This window comes from Aspergillus neoniger, assembly GCF_003184625.1.
Source record: "Aspergillus neoniger CBS 115656 unplaced genomic scaffold BO87scaffold_59, whole genome shotgun sequence".
NCBI classification, from domain to species: Eukaryota; Fungi; Ascomycota; class Eurotiomycetes; order Eurotiales; family Aspergillaceae; genus Aspergillus; species Aspergillus neoniger.
In genome coordinates, this window is record NW_020291187.1 from 1 (window position 1) to 16718 (window position 16718).

Sequence of the window (16718 nt, forward strand, 5' to 3'; positions counted from 1 at the left end):
TTTTTTTTTTTTTTTTTGCAAGGGGGAAAGGGTATAAATACAGTACTTGGACTTTGACAGGCTATAGATAGAGACAGATAAATATTAATAAAGATTTTATAATAGAATATTTCAGGTATTTATAGAACTTTGTAAATTCTAAGAGAGAGAGAGTTAATATTTGCAGTAAGTACTACTATTTATAGTCTATTATTATTATATCTTGCTTAAGATTACTGATTACTGTTATTAGTTAATTAGATTATAATATAGTAATAGAGAAATTATTTTCTTTTTATATACAGTTTCTATGGCCTTATAATAATAGTATTTATTAAAATATAAGAGAAGCGTAGACCTAAGTCTCTGAAAATATCTGATTATAAAGAGTTAGTTATATAAAAAATAAATAAAACTCTGCTGTGTGTATATAATTTTAGAAGTTTAGAAAATAATATATAGAGATTTTCAGCCGCGCGCCTGCTTAACTGGGAATTCTGGTATTTATATTATTAATAATTTTTAATACTTTTATTTTATGATAGGCACCACCGCTATTTTATAATATACTAAATTTCTCTTTTATTATTAAATTTGATGGTTCAGTATACAAGACTAACTTATAATCTTATAAATAGATATAATTTATATAAAGATTACTATTTCCAGTCTACTTTTATATAGTATTCTAGAAAATCAGCTTTTAGAGAATATTACAGGCAGATACTTAGTTAAATATAAGGTATTTTTTATTACTATATTTAGTAATAATATAAGTTAATACAGAGTTAAGTATTTTTCAGATATTAAAATAGAGATAGAGAAAGACTGGAAAAAGATATCTGATTCTGTTCTAAAATAATAAATATAAAACTGTCTTGTCCAGTACTGATACTGTAAATCTTTCTATCTTATCTCAAGAAATTTTGTACTTCAGGAGAAAATAAATTAATTATTAATAAGCTCTAAGAAAAAGTTATAAAGAAAGAAACTGAGATTATTTAAGAAAAAAGTAGTAATCTATGTACATGAGGCATATAAAGACTTAAGTTATATAAATTCTAATAATAAGTATAAAAAATATATTTATACCTGATGTAATCTCCAGATGAGTTATTAACTTAAAGGTCTATTTAGAAAATGGTTAGTTATATTAAAAAGCTAGAAATACTTGACTCAGAATATACTCTAGAATTATATTTTATAATAATATTATAAAATCATTACAGAAGGATTGTTATTAATATATATAAAATAGATTGAATCTTATAAGAATCTGGATAGCTTTTTAGTTAAAAGCTTGATTATATAGACTAGAAATAACTATTAAATATATTATTCTTATATAAAATATAAAAAATTAAAATTATATAGAGATTTTTAATATAGTTCTGCAGATTAATTATTTTACTACAGGAAAGTATACAATGATAATAATTATATTAGTTTCTATTCTATTAAATATTATAAGTTTAGCAAGTATAATTATTTATTATATTATCAAACTTATACTAATAAAGTTACAGGTACTATTTTATATATCAGATCATCGGATTTCAGTAGAGGAACAGTAAATTATAAACAGATAATACTTATAATAAATATCCTGTTTTTCTTAGCTGTATTATTAATAATAAGATTTAGATATACTAATAAACAAGCTAAACTAGAAAGAATAAAGAATTTCTTTTTATAAGAATTTAATAATTGTATGTACTATATCAGCAGGATAAGTAAAGTAATTAAATAGAAGTCTGATATAATATTAAATACTGCCACTGATATAAAAATAACAGCCTTGTTAATATATTTTCCTGGAAGTATAATATTCCAAGACTTTGATATTAGCTGATAAATAAAGATAAAATAAGTAACCAGAGTATATGATTCTAGGAATATTAATACTATAATAATAACTAGAACAGTACGGAGCCACTGGGTATCTGTGATAATAATAACTTGATAAAGAAATAATATTTAAAAAAGTTAGATCAGATATGTTCTGAAAATAAATAAACAGAATACTAAGAAAAGTAGCTGGAAATATTAATCTAAAATCTATTTTAAATAATAGTAAATGTTCATGATATATCTTTTAATATATATTAATAGTCTTTTTATTTAGATATTATATATGATATCTAAGACCTGTATAGCTTAAAGTCTCTTTTTTTTTTATAAGTTCTGCTAAAGAGTGAAATTAAAGATAAAATCTTATATAAGATTATTACTTGGGTTATTATGCTATAAGTCTATGATTTTTAAGAAGTTTAAGTAATTTAATATACAGTAACTAGTACTTATCCAAGACAGTATAAGATAGATTATAAGAGATATAATTAGTATTTATTATTAATTAGTTATCTTATATATCTATTTACTATTCTTGATACTGAGTTTATAGATTATTTAGTATAAGACCTATAGATGTATAGCCAGATAATATAAGTAAAATATTATATTTAAGATAAAATTATAGTAGATAAGATAATATAAGTATACAGAAAATATAATAAATTAATGGAAATAATGTTCCTGAGTACTTAGTTATTATATAAAAAAAAGAAGTATTATTTTAGTCTTTTATTATATAATTATTAATAATTAATTTAATATATATAAATTAGAGTAGGGAAGCAAATGATGTTATTTTATATATAATAAACTTGATGAAAAAGTAAAATACTAGATTTTATTAGTAAGTAATAGCTAATTGCAGCTACTCATATAGTTATTTACTTTATAAATTCCTATATTATATTAAATTCTAGTTATTCTGAATTAATCTTTCTTTTTTTTCCTCGTAGGAGTAAGATACAGTGTATATTCTCTAAATATTATTTTAATTTTATTAAACTCTCTAGGTTTTTTGAACAGGCTGGGTGCCGGTAATGATATTAGTTAGATAATATTTCTGAGAAAAGATAGAAGTTAATATAATTATTCTATTTACTGTAATTAAGAAACTGTTTTATATACTTATAAGACTTAAGATTATTATTTCTGAGATTAAATAGATAGTATACTACTTTAATTAAAGTATATTAGAAAATTAAAAGATTACAGCAGAGCAAATTATCAGGCTTTATTAAGTAGTATTTATAATATAATATCTACTCTTCAGACTCTATGAATTAATAATAATAAATAATATAATATTATATAAAATCCACAGGACTCTGTTTATAAAAATATTTCTTATAATAGTTATATAAATAGAACTAACAGCGGTGAGAATGATGATTATATTATTAATAAATATTATTTATATTAGAGTAAATACTTATACTGTAAGTAAGTATTTATAAAGATATTTTCTATTTACAGATTATATTTCTATATTATAGATACTTATACTATGACCTGTATATATAGTCTCAAGGACTTTTAAAATTATTCTTTCTATGGGACTTTACAGAGAGTTATTTCTGGAAAGAAGCTGAGTAAGTAAATTATGTTTTAATATTATTTTTCATGTATAATAAAAAAATGTCTGTTTATATATAGTAGTTGGCTGTATAATTAATATTCTTCTCTATATTTATTACAAGATTTAGAGTTCTTGTATATAATGTCTCTGCTTTTTATTATATATTTAATATTATTTTAGCTGTATTTCTTTCTTGTTAATAGAATCCTGAAGCTTGCTTAGCTTGTCAGTAAAATATTATATTTATTAATTAAGTTTAATAATATCCAGTTACTTCTGAAACTTGAACTCTGTCTTGGCAGGGAATGACTGCTAAAATTATAGATATCTGTAAATTCCTATACTACACTGGTTTTATATATATTTATAATAACTAGAAATGCTAAGATAGATAGCCAGTCTATTTATTTCAGAGAGTAGATATGTATATAATCTGTTAAAAGTATTTTTATTAATATATCCTGTAAACTTTATTCTTATAATTTTAGAATAGTTTTTATCTGTGTAAGTTTAATATTAGTAAGAAATAAAGAATATATATAGATTACTTACCAGCTTTTATTAGTGCTTATTAGTGGCAGGCATACTCTGTAATATTTTTTATATAATTTATATAATATTTAAATTTTATAAGTTCTTTATTAAAAGAATCTGCTCTGTAAGATTAACTAATAGAATTCTTAACTACCTGCTTATTATATAACTGAAAAATAGGAATATTTTCTATCTCTAGTCTAAGTTTAATTTTAGTAATTATTTTCTTATTATTATTATTCTGTATATTTTTAGTTGTATTTATGATTTTATTAATAGATATATAGTCTATGAAGACATGATCTGTGCATGCTATAGAAAGAAAGAATATTAAGAAATTAAAAAAAAAAGAAGTCTCTGTTTTATATATTTCATAGAATCTATAAATTAAGAGCTGTTATTTTTTTTTCTTTTAGTAGTTTTTTATATAGACACGGGAATATGTGAGGACGAGTATCTTGATACTATTTATTTATTTAATAATAAGTATAAAATACTATTCAGGAGTTAGTTTATTAAATAAAATCCTGCTAAGAAAAAAATATTTTATAATATATTACTAGAATACAAGCTTCAAGATTATTATTATTACTGCTATAACTGGTACTCAAGCTTATCTTTTTCTATAATAATTTTTAATAAATTATAGATTTATATATCTCTCCAGTCCTTATTAATATAAAATAATATAATAGTAAAGAGATGCTAAGCTGGACTCATGACTTATTAGAATATTTTCTATAATATTTTTTAAAATTACAGTACTAGAGATATATTAGAATAATTATGAGATTGTTAGATAATACAAAGTCTTTAGATATTTTATTTTTATAAAGTAGAACAGTTTCTTTAAGATTATTTGTGATATAATCTTAAATTATTATAAATATATAAATTAATATATTATAATCATAATATAGACAGAGTGCAGACTTAAACTGCCGGTGAAATCTCTTCATTATTTTAGATATAGAAAATTCTTTCAGTTAATCTTGTGTATTTTTGCTTATAAATTCTATAAATTCTTTATAAGTTTATATATCAGACAGATCTGAGATACTGGAATATAGCTTAAGAAAACTGGATTCTATAAGTAAAAAATATATTTAGAAAAAAGAGGTTTTTTAATTTATCAAAAAAACTTAAAGTTTTATTATACTAGTTCTTGGTCTGATTTAATACCCTGGATTTATATTCTGAGTTATTATAGTTATTAAGATTAATTTACTAATAGATTTTTAAGTATATTTATTTTATTACTATACTTAGCAGTATATATCAGAGCACAGAGAGAAGAGTGAATATATAGAGAATAAAAGATACAGATTCTGACTAATGAAAGAGAAGAATAGATCTTATATCTAATTAGTCTGGCTATCCCGGTCAGCACATCCCGGTAGCATAGTATATTTTAGAGACGTCGGCTCAGGATGCTGACAGCGCTCCCGAAGTAACCTGAAGATGACTGAATAGACTGAATAAAGCAGTAACGGGCTAATCTAGAGCGCTCAGTGACCACCGACATACACCTTCTGTTGTATGTTTTTGATATTTTTGTCCCTCCTTACAGAAGGGATGACGGAGGAGACTACCGAGTAGGAAAATGGAGGGCGGCTAGCAACTATTTTTGGTCCTTGGAGCATTATTACAAAATGCCGAAATTTTAGACTATGAAAACCGTCGCCAGGGGTGAGTATTTGTTATCAGCCATGGTGATGCAGTCCTTCTGGTCTCGCCAGTGAAATGTAACCTTTACAAGGCTGGCACTACAACCACGTAGTCCAGCATGACTTCTCCCTTCAGATGTATACTATTCTTAAGACCCATGTATGGTACGAGCTCAAGGCGCTGCTACACGTGGATCGCGTATCTATACCAAGAAAAACGTTTCCCTTTCTTCATTGACAATTCAGGAACAGACGCCCCCCAACCACCTTCGACCTATCTTTGTTAATCCATCCCTCCTCAACGCAATGCGGCAACGGGGATGGTTAAAGTGGCCATTGTATAACCTTGCCCTTCTCCCCTCGAACATTCTCTGCTTCGTCTGGAAAGACCAAAATTTCCGTCACGCGCGTTGGATGCATCTGAGGCGCACAGGCGATTGTGGTTTGGCCGCGAAATGGTAAGAGTCCAGGTGCGGTGCCGGCGCCTTATTCATTGGACTTCCGTGCTCATCACATAGAGTAATATCAAACATGATGAGAGCTCTAGCCACTATTATCGCTGTCTGAATATATGCTAACTGGAGAATGGTCAACTTCAGGTGATTCGAGGATTGTGTATTTCGACTTACCCTTCGTCCGGCTTTACATGTAGGCCATTAAAGTCTTGTTAGATCGGATCTACAATGACCCGGGGACACACACTCACGACACTTTTGACGCCCACCTCCGAAACCAGTAAATGCCATAACCTCTTTCAAATGCTCTTCTCGATCGGAAAGGAAGCGGCCCGGATCCCAGCGTTGGGGGTCGGGGTAAACATTCGGATCTCGGGTCACTTCATGAGCGTCGTAAGTCTGTTCCGTTCAACGTGAGAGGGTTTCTGACAGAGTATAGAGAGCGGATTTAGTCTTACTACATAGGTTCCTGGGGGTATCACCTCGCCAGTATCTCCGATAGGAATATCGACTGCGCTGATATTCTTACGAATCAAGACCAATGTAACAACTAGTCTAATGGCCTCCAGCATACAGGCGCGCAGGAGAGGAAACTCATGCTCCCAGGTATTGACATGCAGCGATCGGAGGACATCTTCCGTAGGCTCACCCTTCTCTCGGTGCTTGGCGATGACTTGCTCGATTTCTTGCCGGACTCGAGCCATCCATTGTGGGTCGGTGGTAAGCCACATCAGTATCCACGAAGCCACAGTAGGACTGTTGGCCTGAGATGCAAACCCAGCGGACAATAAGACCTGGTGACATGTCAGTTTGTCCATCCTCGCAAAGTAATCAAATTACAAGTAATCCTCTCACCTTGAAGATTGCTCTCGTACTCCACCCTTGTTCAATCATATCCTGAAACATGTTCTCCTTCGTCGGATCTCGCTTACTTGGCTGTTGCTGCTGACCCAGCTTTCTTTGCTTGCTGATGATGTGCCACAACATTACCCACAGCCGCCCCAGCGAGATGAGTGTGGGAATGTGTAACGGATTTAGAAACCATGGGACCACCATGTCGGATGCATGAAAGGTTCCCTCCATTGCACCCAATAATTTACTTACCTTGCTCGACAGCTCGGGGGAAAGCGCCACCTCGCTAACTCCCATTACGGCCATAGTGGACTGTGCATAGAACAAAGTCATCTCCTCAAAGGGGTCAATGAGACCTTTATCCGTTATTCTTTTCAAGGCTGCAGTAATACACTTTTCTATGGCCGCAGGAACGAATTGGAGGCTCTGGGTGCGTAACAGCTGCGTGCGAAATATGTGGTGCAGATGCGATGTATGGGTATCGACGGATGGATCTTCAGGATCCTCAACCACATTGGCGAAAGGGACGAGCAGAGAGGCACTGAACTTTGTCATTAGTTTCAGTACGTGTGGATCATCGACAGGGGAGAGACGAGTGAAAACCATACCCTTGCCCTAGGTCGAGTTCTCGGCTTTCGAAGAATGTCTTCCGGCCCTGTGTGCCACATAGTCCAATAATCTGATGTTGACCAAGGTAATAGCTGTAGTTTCCGGTGGGCGAGTTTGCTTTGGAACTACGACAGAACTCCTTCTGAGTGAAGAAGAACTGAAGAGCACCCACCACCGGGTACCCTGAGACTAACTTGGGGGCATTGGTGGGAAACGGACGCTTCCACAGTGCCCTTAACAACTTCATAAGACATGCCAAAGCAAAGAAGTACAATCCATGAATCATGGCACGAAACGCTAAGTCAAATATGTTTGTAATGGTCCGTGAACAGAATGATGTCTTCTACGAGCATCGACACATCTTCTCAGATATAAGAGCTCCTTGTCAAGTCTCGACCGACGGTAGTAATGTGTCACTATGCCTTCAATGGATGACGGGTCCTCAGTTGCTATTGTAAGGACTGCATCTCAATTGCATTCATTACTGAAGTATCCTAGTTCGAATGATGGGCGGTGTACTGAATGTTATGACACGTCCATCGCTGCGGGAAGCGATAACCGATATACTGACATCTGCATGTGATATGCGACAAACTATTTCAAAGTAAACAAGAAGAGGTTGCATTACGCGGCTAAGTGAAGGTGTCACCCGACAAGGTCGTGCTTGTCAATGTCCGCTGCCTTGAGCAAATACCCGTGCTGCTCACACCGCTCTAGTCACCATAAGAAAGTTTTAGAGCATTGCATACTTTTACTTACAGAAAGGCAAGCTTAACTTCCACCTAGAGTTATTCAAGATGAAGGTAGCAACAAATCTTTCAGGCCGCTCCTCCAATATTTGATCAATATACGCATGTGGTGCAGAAGACCTCGGCCTAGCTTTCCCACCGCTGAGACATACCTGGGCTGGAAAATGTAAGCAAGTGAACGTAGTTTTCAAATCAAGCGACGTAAACAAGTGATGGAGCAAGCTGGGTTTGCCTGTGCCATTATAAAAGGAGACAAACCAGGTTCTTGGATAACGCCTCAGTCCAGTCCAGTCACGTTACAACCGATCAGCTGGCCAACATCCTGCGATATGGCAAGCAAGTACACATTGAAGGTCAAAAACCACCTCAATGAAGACCAGAACAATAGGGTGGGTCTATCCTATCGTAAAAGGACTGACATTGAGGGATGGCAATTAGTGGCTACCCAAGACCTTGGTCGTTTGAGATGGATTTATGTCGATGATGCGATGGAGCGCAAGGTGCGCCCACAAGATGACACAACCAAGTTCTTTCTTGACATTCCGGTGGTACGTTTTACAACGACCCTGTTTAGGAGAGTGCTCTGCTGATTAGAACGTCCCAAATTTAGGGAATTGCCGATAAGCACACAACCCAGGCGCCCTCCGAGGCCATTTACAGGGGTGTCCGATTTCACGCCAACACACAGGTTCGCTCCCTGGGATGTTGGGCCGCCGACCTGAGCTGCATTTTCTTCGTGACCCCGATGCTGGTCTTCGCGTGGTATATTACCGGGGCCCAAATCGATGAAGCTTATGTGGTAGAACTGATCCGCTATATGTTCAATTGCCAAAACCCCGACGATGGCGGCTGGCCGACATACTTGGGAGAGGAGTCTTCACCAATGGGAACAAAATTGGTGTACATTGCCCTCCGGCTCATGGGGGTTCCAGCCGACGATCAGCATCTTAGCAAAGCTCGTTTATACTATCGTAGACACGGCGGAGCAGTCTACCTGCCGGGCTGGGCCAAGTTCTGGCTTGCGCTGCTCGGTCTATACGACTGGGTAGGTACTGATCCCTACCCAGTGGAGATGTGGTGAGTTTCTGCTCTCTTTCACATGCGCTGCTTTTGGATTGTGGCGATATTGACACATGCCAGGCTCCTGCCAGAGTGGTTTCCAGTCAGCCCCTGGAAATGGTTCGTAGTACCGCGCCAAGTGTACCTTCCCATGTGCTACCTCTCATCTCGAAGATTCACAATACCCACTAATGAGCTCTTGGACGAAATTCGGGTGGAGCTGTTCCCAGAAAACTTCTCTTCTGTGGATTTTACCGCCTTCGGAGGGGTCGTACGATCATCCAAGCGACTTCAACCCAAAAGCTGGGTACTACAGACCTTGAACTGGGGCTTAACTAATGTGTGGAATCCATGGATATGCCCTAATAAACTGAAGGAAAAAGCAGAAAAACGTGCGTGGGAAACATTGGAAAATATGGATCGGCAGAGCAACTCAACTGGTATTGTCAGTATTGACGCATGGCTCAACATGATTGCTTTCTATTGCGCCGAGGGACCCAATTCACCGGCCTTAAAACACATGCAAGACGTGAGTTTGGAGTACTTGTGGATGAGCGCGTCGGGTATGCAATCCATGAGCATTCATGGAGGCCATGCGTGGGAGACGTCGTTCGCTTTGCAGACTCTTGCGTATACTGGCCTCGCAAACCACCAGGATTTCCGGCGGAATGCTGTACAGGCATATGAGTTTTTGATACGGCAGCAACTGTTGGAAGAGTGGGATAATTCCCCTTATTGCCACCGTCCAAGTCGTCTAGGGGCCTGGCCATTTACCACCCGTTACCACGGCACCCCTTGTTCGGATTGCACTGCAGAAGTGTTGAAAGCCATTCTTATGGTCGAAAGCGAAATGGGCCTCCGACAGATGAAGGATCAGAATATATGCCTCGCGGTGGACAACCTGCTTCTAATTCAGAATGCTAGCGGGGGCTATAGCAGTTTCGAACCCATCGCTGCGGGCAGTTGGTTGGAGTACTTTAACGGGACCGAAATGTTCGGGCAAGTGATGACAGAACACGACTACGTGGAGTGTACGTCTTCGTGTGTCACAGCTTTGGCACTTTTTAGAGCTCGGAACGGTGGGTACCGGCGCCTGGAGGTGGATCGAGCCATTGAGCGCGGAGTGAAATATATCGAGACAAGCCAACGTAACGATGGGGGCTGGATGGCCTCGTGGGGCATTACTTTTACATATGGTGCTTTCTTTGCCATGGAAGCCCTGCACTGCGGAGGACGGACGTATGAGAACTCCCCCGTGGTCCGGACAGGTTGTCGCTTCTTACTTGACCTGCAGGAGCCGGACGGAGGATGGGGAGAGACGTTAGAGGTTTGTAACTTCCCCTTCTTTCCCTTGAACTGTCGCAAGCTAACAAGTTTCCTACTTCCAGTCCCGCTTAGTTAATAATTATGTGCGAGCACCCAAGTCGAACACTGTCCAGACCGCATGGGCTTGCATGGCTTTGATGTACGCCGGGTACCCTGATTCAGAGCCCATAAAAAGGGGACTTCAACTCGTTATGAGCCGACAAAAAGCCAATGGGGAATGGGAACAGGAATATCCTGTCGGCGCTGGCATCCTTACATGGTGGGTCCCTAGTGCCCTTGAGAATTTTCGGGCTAGTGCTAATTACCCCCCGTGCTGCAGTCATATTCAGTATCACAATTTTATATATTCTTTTCCTATCCGAGCATTAGCTATGTACGAAAAGACGTACGGGTGGCCCATAGCATTGAAATAACAGCGCTACTGTGTTGGTACATGACTATCTACTAGATGCACATATTCATTCCTCCGTGTTACGGTTGTGATATATCTACTGGTTTTACGGGCATTATATTTAGGAACCACAAATGCCAAACGTCGTGTTCACACAACCGATCTTTGCTTCGTTCACAGTGCAGAAGATACTTTTTTTCTCGCATCTAAACTGTCCGATGTTATGTTTTAATTCCTTCTGTCGCGATTGTGGATGCCATTGAAACATAGTTTCCCACGACTAGAAGATCTTAACTCAAGAAGCTCAACAGCGCAGCCTGGGCCTTTTACTTGCGTTACTCCAGAAAGGGAGTGATGACCACAGGAGGGAAGCCTTCCAGTAATTTACTCTGTCACTCGTAAAACTATTTTCGGGTCTCACATAGTGGTCCAAACCATGCGCCCCCAGTCACCTCCTGCCAGCCCTCGTTCCCGACGCACCGCCAGCACCAAAACACATTTTCGGGGTCGTACTTCTTCTTGACGGACGCAAGCCAGTCGTAGTTATCTCCAAACCAGTCCTGCCTCCAGTCTGGGTCGTACGGATCGGCCTCGTTCAAATAGGTGCCCATGCCCGGAGCCATGTCCTTCATTGCTTTCAATTTTATTTGGGTGAGATCGTTTCGGTATTGTTGAATCTCCTCGGTACCGGCATTGTCGGGCCAGAAATCGATTTGCTGGAATAGGAGGTGGGACCTCCGCCACGCGGGGTTCATAGATGTATGAGGGACGGGGTCGAGAACCTTTCCGCCGGCGACGATGTTAAACAGGGTTGCCCAAAGGGTGCTATTTGGGACTGTCTGAGCAGTGACGGTCTCAAGAAGGCTTGTTAGATTATTCTTTGATGACTCCAGTGTTTGCTTGTCAAAAAGTCGTGACGCCATGATCGGCCTGTTCGAACCTGGTGTTGTATGGTGCGTGCTGGAGTAGTATGCATGGAAGGTCGGATAGGTGGTGAAGGTGGATGTAATTAGATACGAGGTTCCGTTGTGCGGGAGCAGGTCATCTAGAACGAGCTGGTTCATGACATCTTTTGCGCTGTCTAGAGCTTCGGTGGAATTGTTCTCAAGCAGATTCAGGAAAGGGTGGGTATATACCAGCGGTCCGGCATAGGGTGTGAGGATTGCAGTGCCAGAGTATCCTGCGTCTGAGAGAGCTGGCAATTTGGACATTATGTTGCCAGTAGCGTTGATAACGGCATCGTCATTTCCGTTCAGTGCAACGATGTCTAGGTTATGGGCCAGGACAGGACGGGTTGGGTGGGTTTTGATGGTGGCCGATAAGACCACACCATAGGTGCCTCCACCACCTCCACGGAGGGCAGTGAAGAGGTCTGTATACTGGCAGGCGTTGGCAGTAACAAGCTTTCCCGATGCTAGCACAACTTTGTATTCCAGAACCTGGTCTGCCCCGAGTCCAAAGAAGTGGCTAACGGGACCATGGCCACCCCCTTGCATGAAGCCTCCAAGGACACCAACAGTCTGATCTATTCATTAACACGGATGCGTATCATACTTCGGCCTCCAGGGATACACTTACCGGATCTGCCCCACCAACAGCGATGACACCATGCGTGGCAGCAAAATCGTATACGTCCTGCCACACATATCCACCGCCTACAGTGATGGCACTTCCAGTCCAGTTGGATGGACAGGATCCATTCCCAGGAATGTATCTGTCGTGATAATGAAGTCCATCTTGTATGGACTTAATCCAAATGGAAAGGCTACCATATCCTTGCGATCTAATATAGTTAGTGCGTATACAATCAGGGAACTCTGACACTGTGTTCTTACCGCTGCGAAATATCATGGCCTGTGTTTTTAATGACCAACCTCACATCGTGGTCCCTTGCAAATTTAATCCCGGCAGCAACATCAGATGCGGTTGTCGCCTTGACACTGTACACGGGATAGTTTCCCAGGTCGCACTGTGGATATCCGGCCAGAGTGGCATTGACAGGGGGGCAGCTTTCCACGAGTGGATAGCTATATCCAATGGGAAACTCTGCCAGATACTCATTGCTCGTCCAGTTGGAGCTGATACGTTGACAGAGCTCGGAACTGTAGCCTGGGCCTTGGTAGCATGGTTTAGCAATCGGCTCGTTGCGCGCCAGCTTTCCGTCAACGGAGCTGTTTAGGGCGCTCCATGTGTCTATAGAGGGCCAGCACTCATCCGTAGGGGCCTGTGTCCCCAAGAAGTAAGCTATCCCCCCGTCATCTGAGAGGGAAGGAGATCAGGTGATAACATACACATTTGCATTTGGCAAATACTGACTGTGCTCCAGCCAGGAGTAGGATACTGCGAAGAAGCATTTTAACGTGAACTTGTCTTGTCGTATTATTGTTGAATATTCAAAATTCATTGTCGCCAGCAGTGTAAGTGAGATATTTTATATTCGTCGCTCCTCAATGCTCAACAGGCGACACCGTAAGCAGCGCAATATGTTGCGCCCATAGCCACCGAGCACGGAACGGAAGCCGACCTTGCCCTCAGAAAGTAACGGGCAGCGACGTCCAGGGACACGATCCAAAACACTGTCACCTTCCACTTTGAACATGTCTTACAAGACCTCAAGAAGCCAGTTCGATGAACAACCCAGTTCTGAGCGGAGTGAATAATGTAAACATCATGCCCTAGAACAAGTCGAGGCCCACATTGCGCTGAGAGAGGGACATGATTCGTCGCAGCGAAAATATCTCCAGCTGATGCCGATCCCTCAGCCTCATGGGGGTCATGGAAACCGGCCATCTTCAAACCCTCCACGGTCGCATTACTCCTCTATCACCTCCGACCAACTGCGATCCCGAAAAATGCAAGGACAAAAAGCTCAACGACGCCCTAGGGGCAAATATGCGCGTTTAATCTGCCGGGGGTGCCGAGCTCGTAAAATCAAATGCGTGCTGGCTTGCCCACTGGCCTCATTAGGCCCATTGGGTACTCCACAACCCCCGACAACATGTTGCGAGAGATGCCGCAATCTCGATCTCGAATGCATTGTCGAGAGCAATCCTCTAGGCCGGCCAGCAACGAAACGCGCAAATCGCGGAAATGTGGCCAGCAAATCGCCCCAGCCAGATACTTCCAATTCCCCGCGTCTAAGCCCCCAACACAACGAGAAAGCGGCCAAGCTCTCCGACTCCATTCAGCACTATCTTTTCTCGGGCGCGATACTAGATGACCATTCCATGCTGCAGGAATTGCCGGATGCCACGGAGTCTACATCCGATGCCGACCGTCTTTACCATGCCATGGCCAACACCAGCACCTTTATCGCGGGGGTGTTGGCTAAGGATGCTTCTTTCGGCTCCACCATTCAGCTGGTGTCTACTTGGAGCACTTCTCTGGCAGATACAGTGAGCCATGATCTTGCTGCCACGCTTGACAACCTGTAAGATCAGGCGCAGAACTATGCTCATTCCATCAGCTGGCTAAACCCTTGCTAGATTAGCGTGGCACCGTCTCTTCGTTATTGGCACACCAAGCCTGCTACACCTGAGAGAGCGCTTGTTCTCCACCGATCCCAATACTAATAATGTGGCCACCAAGCTGCTTTTTGCAGTCCTTTGCTTGGCTGCCTGTGAAATTTCAGAAAGTGTTCGCCGTCAGAACGAATCCCTCCGAAATACTCTACTGCAGGCCGTTTCGTCATACGGCCAGGACTTCATCTTCAGTCCTCCCACACACATAGACTCCGTTGCTGTCTGTCGCTTCATATCGGCGTTCAAGCCGACCGCCTTAGCCACGTCTAAAAGAGTTGCCAGTCAATCCATCAAAGCCGAGCTGTATCTGACCATAGCATATCGGATCGCAGAGCGGCTAAGATTGTTACCTGAGCCAGGAGCCATACCATTTCTGGATAAGACTGCAACCGACAGTGTAGTGATGGAGCGTGAGCTAGTCCTATCAATCCAAGGCCTTGAGATTACAGCCGAGGAATTTCTGATGGGTGACTTTTTGACTATGACCCTGCAAGGTTTCCGACAGGTTCTTCAACGGATGCAACCTCATATAGACTCCTATCAAATGTTCCTGGAAACACACTCCTGTTCACCAGTCATTATCTTCCATGTAAAATGGATTACGGCCACATATATGCAAATTGAGGCAATGGCAAACTCTAAGCAGTCCTGGATGAGTCCCAGTCGGTTGTTCATCGTTGTCGAAGAGGGCGAAAAGAAATGCCTCGCAGAGGTTAATTCTGCCTATCAATTATTATCAGAGGCAGCCAAAGATGAACGGCAGAATGAGGTTGCTATCATGTCCTCACTGCTGGAGCTGCGCTTCCATGCCGTTATTGCCAAGATTTTTGGCCTCGGGCTTTTCTATATATCGGTCTGGAAAGCAAGAATGGAAAAGGATCGACCACAAAAGGGCACTGAAATTTACCCGGATGAAGCGAGTCAGATGGGCAACACCGTCATTAATTCCATGATGACAACACCTGACTCTCAAAGCGACTCGCACTTTTTCAAGTTCTTGCGTCAATTTGGTGGAAGGTATCCAGACAAGCTGCAAGGGATTCTAGCCAAATTCATTGAGGCCGCATCAATGAAGCACGGTGGCATTGACTACATTGCGCCAGTTCGGCCAATCGTAATCGAGGTTGTTAATCTATGTAAGAATATAGTGGAAAACAACCTTATCCGGTTCAAGGGCTCCGGAAGGTTGCATCCCAACTTTGACAAACAGCTCGATCTTTTCAAGCAGTGCGCCGATGCGCTGGTTGCCATGGTGTCCCAATCAGGAAACTCTCCGGAAGTTGCCTTTAGGAGCGGCTGTATGTATATTGCAAGCAGCAAGATGCTCAACGGTCTGCAGGATTTGATGTATACTCTAAAACAGCAGTCTTCTATTGTCAGAAAGTATGATGAGGCTATGGGAGTGGTGGATACCCCGGTAAATACGACCGAGCCTTTCGCAATGCCAAACGTGCAGTTCAGCTCCTTTGAGGCATGGAACATGTGGCCATATCCGAACACGATGCACGGTGCTTTTCAACCGGGAGATATGGTTGATTGGGGTCAATTGTCTAGCACCATTTGGCAACCAGACCCAATGACGGATCTTCCTAACACTGCCATAAGACTGCCGGGTACGGCTGCTGGGTTTGAAAGCAGCATGCCACCGTTTCACGAATGAAATGCACATGATGCGTCGGGGTAAATGGCACTATGCATACAAGCACAGTGTGCCAACTTTAGCCTGGTGGGTGAAGTTAGAGAGAGAGCCTTGTCATCTCGAATTATGGTACTATGAGTTGTGAATGGTTAAAATCGTTGTATGACCAGACAGTTGATTGCACTCTATGTGGCCCTGGTGCATCCTCTCATGCTTGCTGCCTTTTCCTTAATGTGAATACAGGTGTATCACTTCTTATTTAGTGATTCAATGGCATCAATATTTCATGGCTATCATTCTATATGCATCTTAACTACTTGAATTTCGCATCAAGTTGTAGGGATCTCAAATTCTTGCCCGTTTCTCATCTTCCAAGATGAGCGCACCTATAATTATTTTTAGAATCAACTGCAGAATAATCAATGTAGATTTATACCAAATACAGACTTCGCAACTTTTTCATCGCGCAATTATTCCCGTATCTTCATGATCCTGAGGCTGACCGCG

The 16718-nt window shown here is 40.3% G+C and overlaps 5 protein-coding genes across 5 annotated transcripts; 2 read left to right on the forward strand and 3 right to left on the reverse strand.

Annotated features, from left to right (window-relative positions):
* Nucleotides 1–1780: 1780 nt before the first annotated feature.
* On the reverse strand, nt 1781–2044 carry BO87DRAFT_321326 (uncharacterized protein; the record flags this gene model as incomplete). Its single annotated transcript, XM_025619929.1, has 1 exon — nt 1781–2044. A coding segment is annotated over one exon (264 nt), but the record flags the coding sequence as incomplete, so codon positions are not given.
* Nucleotides 2045–6153: 4109 nt separating this feature from the next.
* Nucleotides 6154–7812, reverse strand: BO87DRAFT_450032 (cytochrome P450; the record flags this gene model as incomplete). Its single annotated transcript, XM_025628385.1, has 5 exons — nt 6154–6188; nt 6311–6464; nt 6524–6829; nt 6921–7458; nt 7526–7812. 5 exons carry the CDS (start codon nt 7810–7812, stop codon nt 6154–6156), a joined length of 1320 nt encoding a protein of 439 aa, XP_025474252.1.
* Nucleotides 7813–8604: 792 nt separating this feature from the next.
* BO87DRAFT_450034 (lanosterol synthase) lies at nt 8605–11073 on the forward strand (the record flags this gene model as incomplete). Its single annotated transcript, XM_025628386.1, has 5 exons — nt 8605–8823; nt 8886–9352; nt 9416–10661; nt 10723–10919; nt 10980–11073. 5 exons carry the CDS (start codon nt 8605–8607, stop codon nt 11071–11073), a joined length of 2223 nt encoding a protein of 740 aa, XP_025474253.1.
* A 382-nt stretch (nt 11074–11455) lies between these two features.
* BO87DRAFT_450038 (isoamyl alcohol oxidase) lies at nt 11456–13422 on the reverse strand (the record flags this gene model as incomplete). Its single annotated transcript, XM_025628387.1, has 4 exons — nt 13343–13422; nt 12887–13275; nt 12630–12834; nt 11456–12571 (listed from the first exon to the last, which is right to left on the reverse strand). Exons 1-4 carry the CDS (start codon nt 13403–13405, stop codon nt 11456–11458), a joined length of 1773 nt encoding a protein of 590 aa, XP_025474254.1. The 5' UTR covers nt 13406–13422.
* A 466-nt stretch (nt 13423–13888) lies between these two features.
* On the forward strand, nt 13889–16454 carry BO87DRAFT_370226 (Zn(II)2Cys6 transcription factor domain-containing protein). Its single transcript, XM_025622017.1, has 2 exons — nt 13889–14481; nt 14537–16454. The coding sequence occupies exons 1-2, from the start codon at nt 13904–13906 to the stop codon at nt 16230–16232; spliced, it is 2274 nt and encodes a 757-aa protein (XP_025474255.1). The 5' UTR covers nt 13889–13903; the 3' UTR covers nt 16233–16454.
* Nucleotides 16455–16718: the final 264 nt, after the last annotated feature.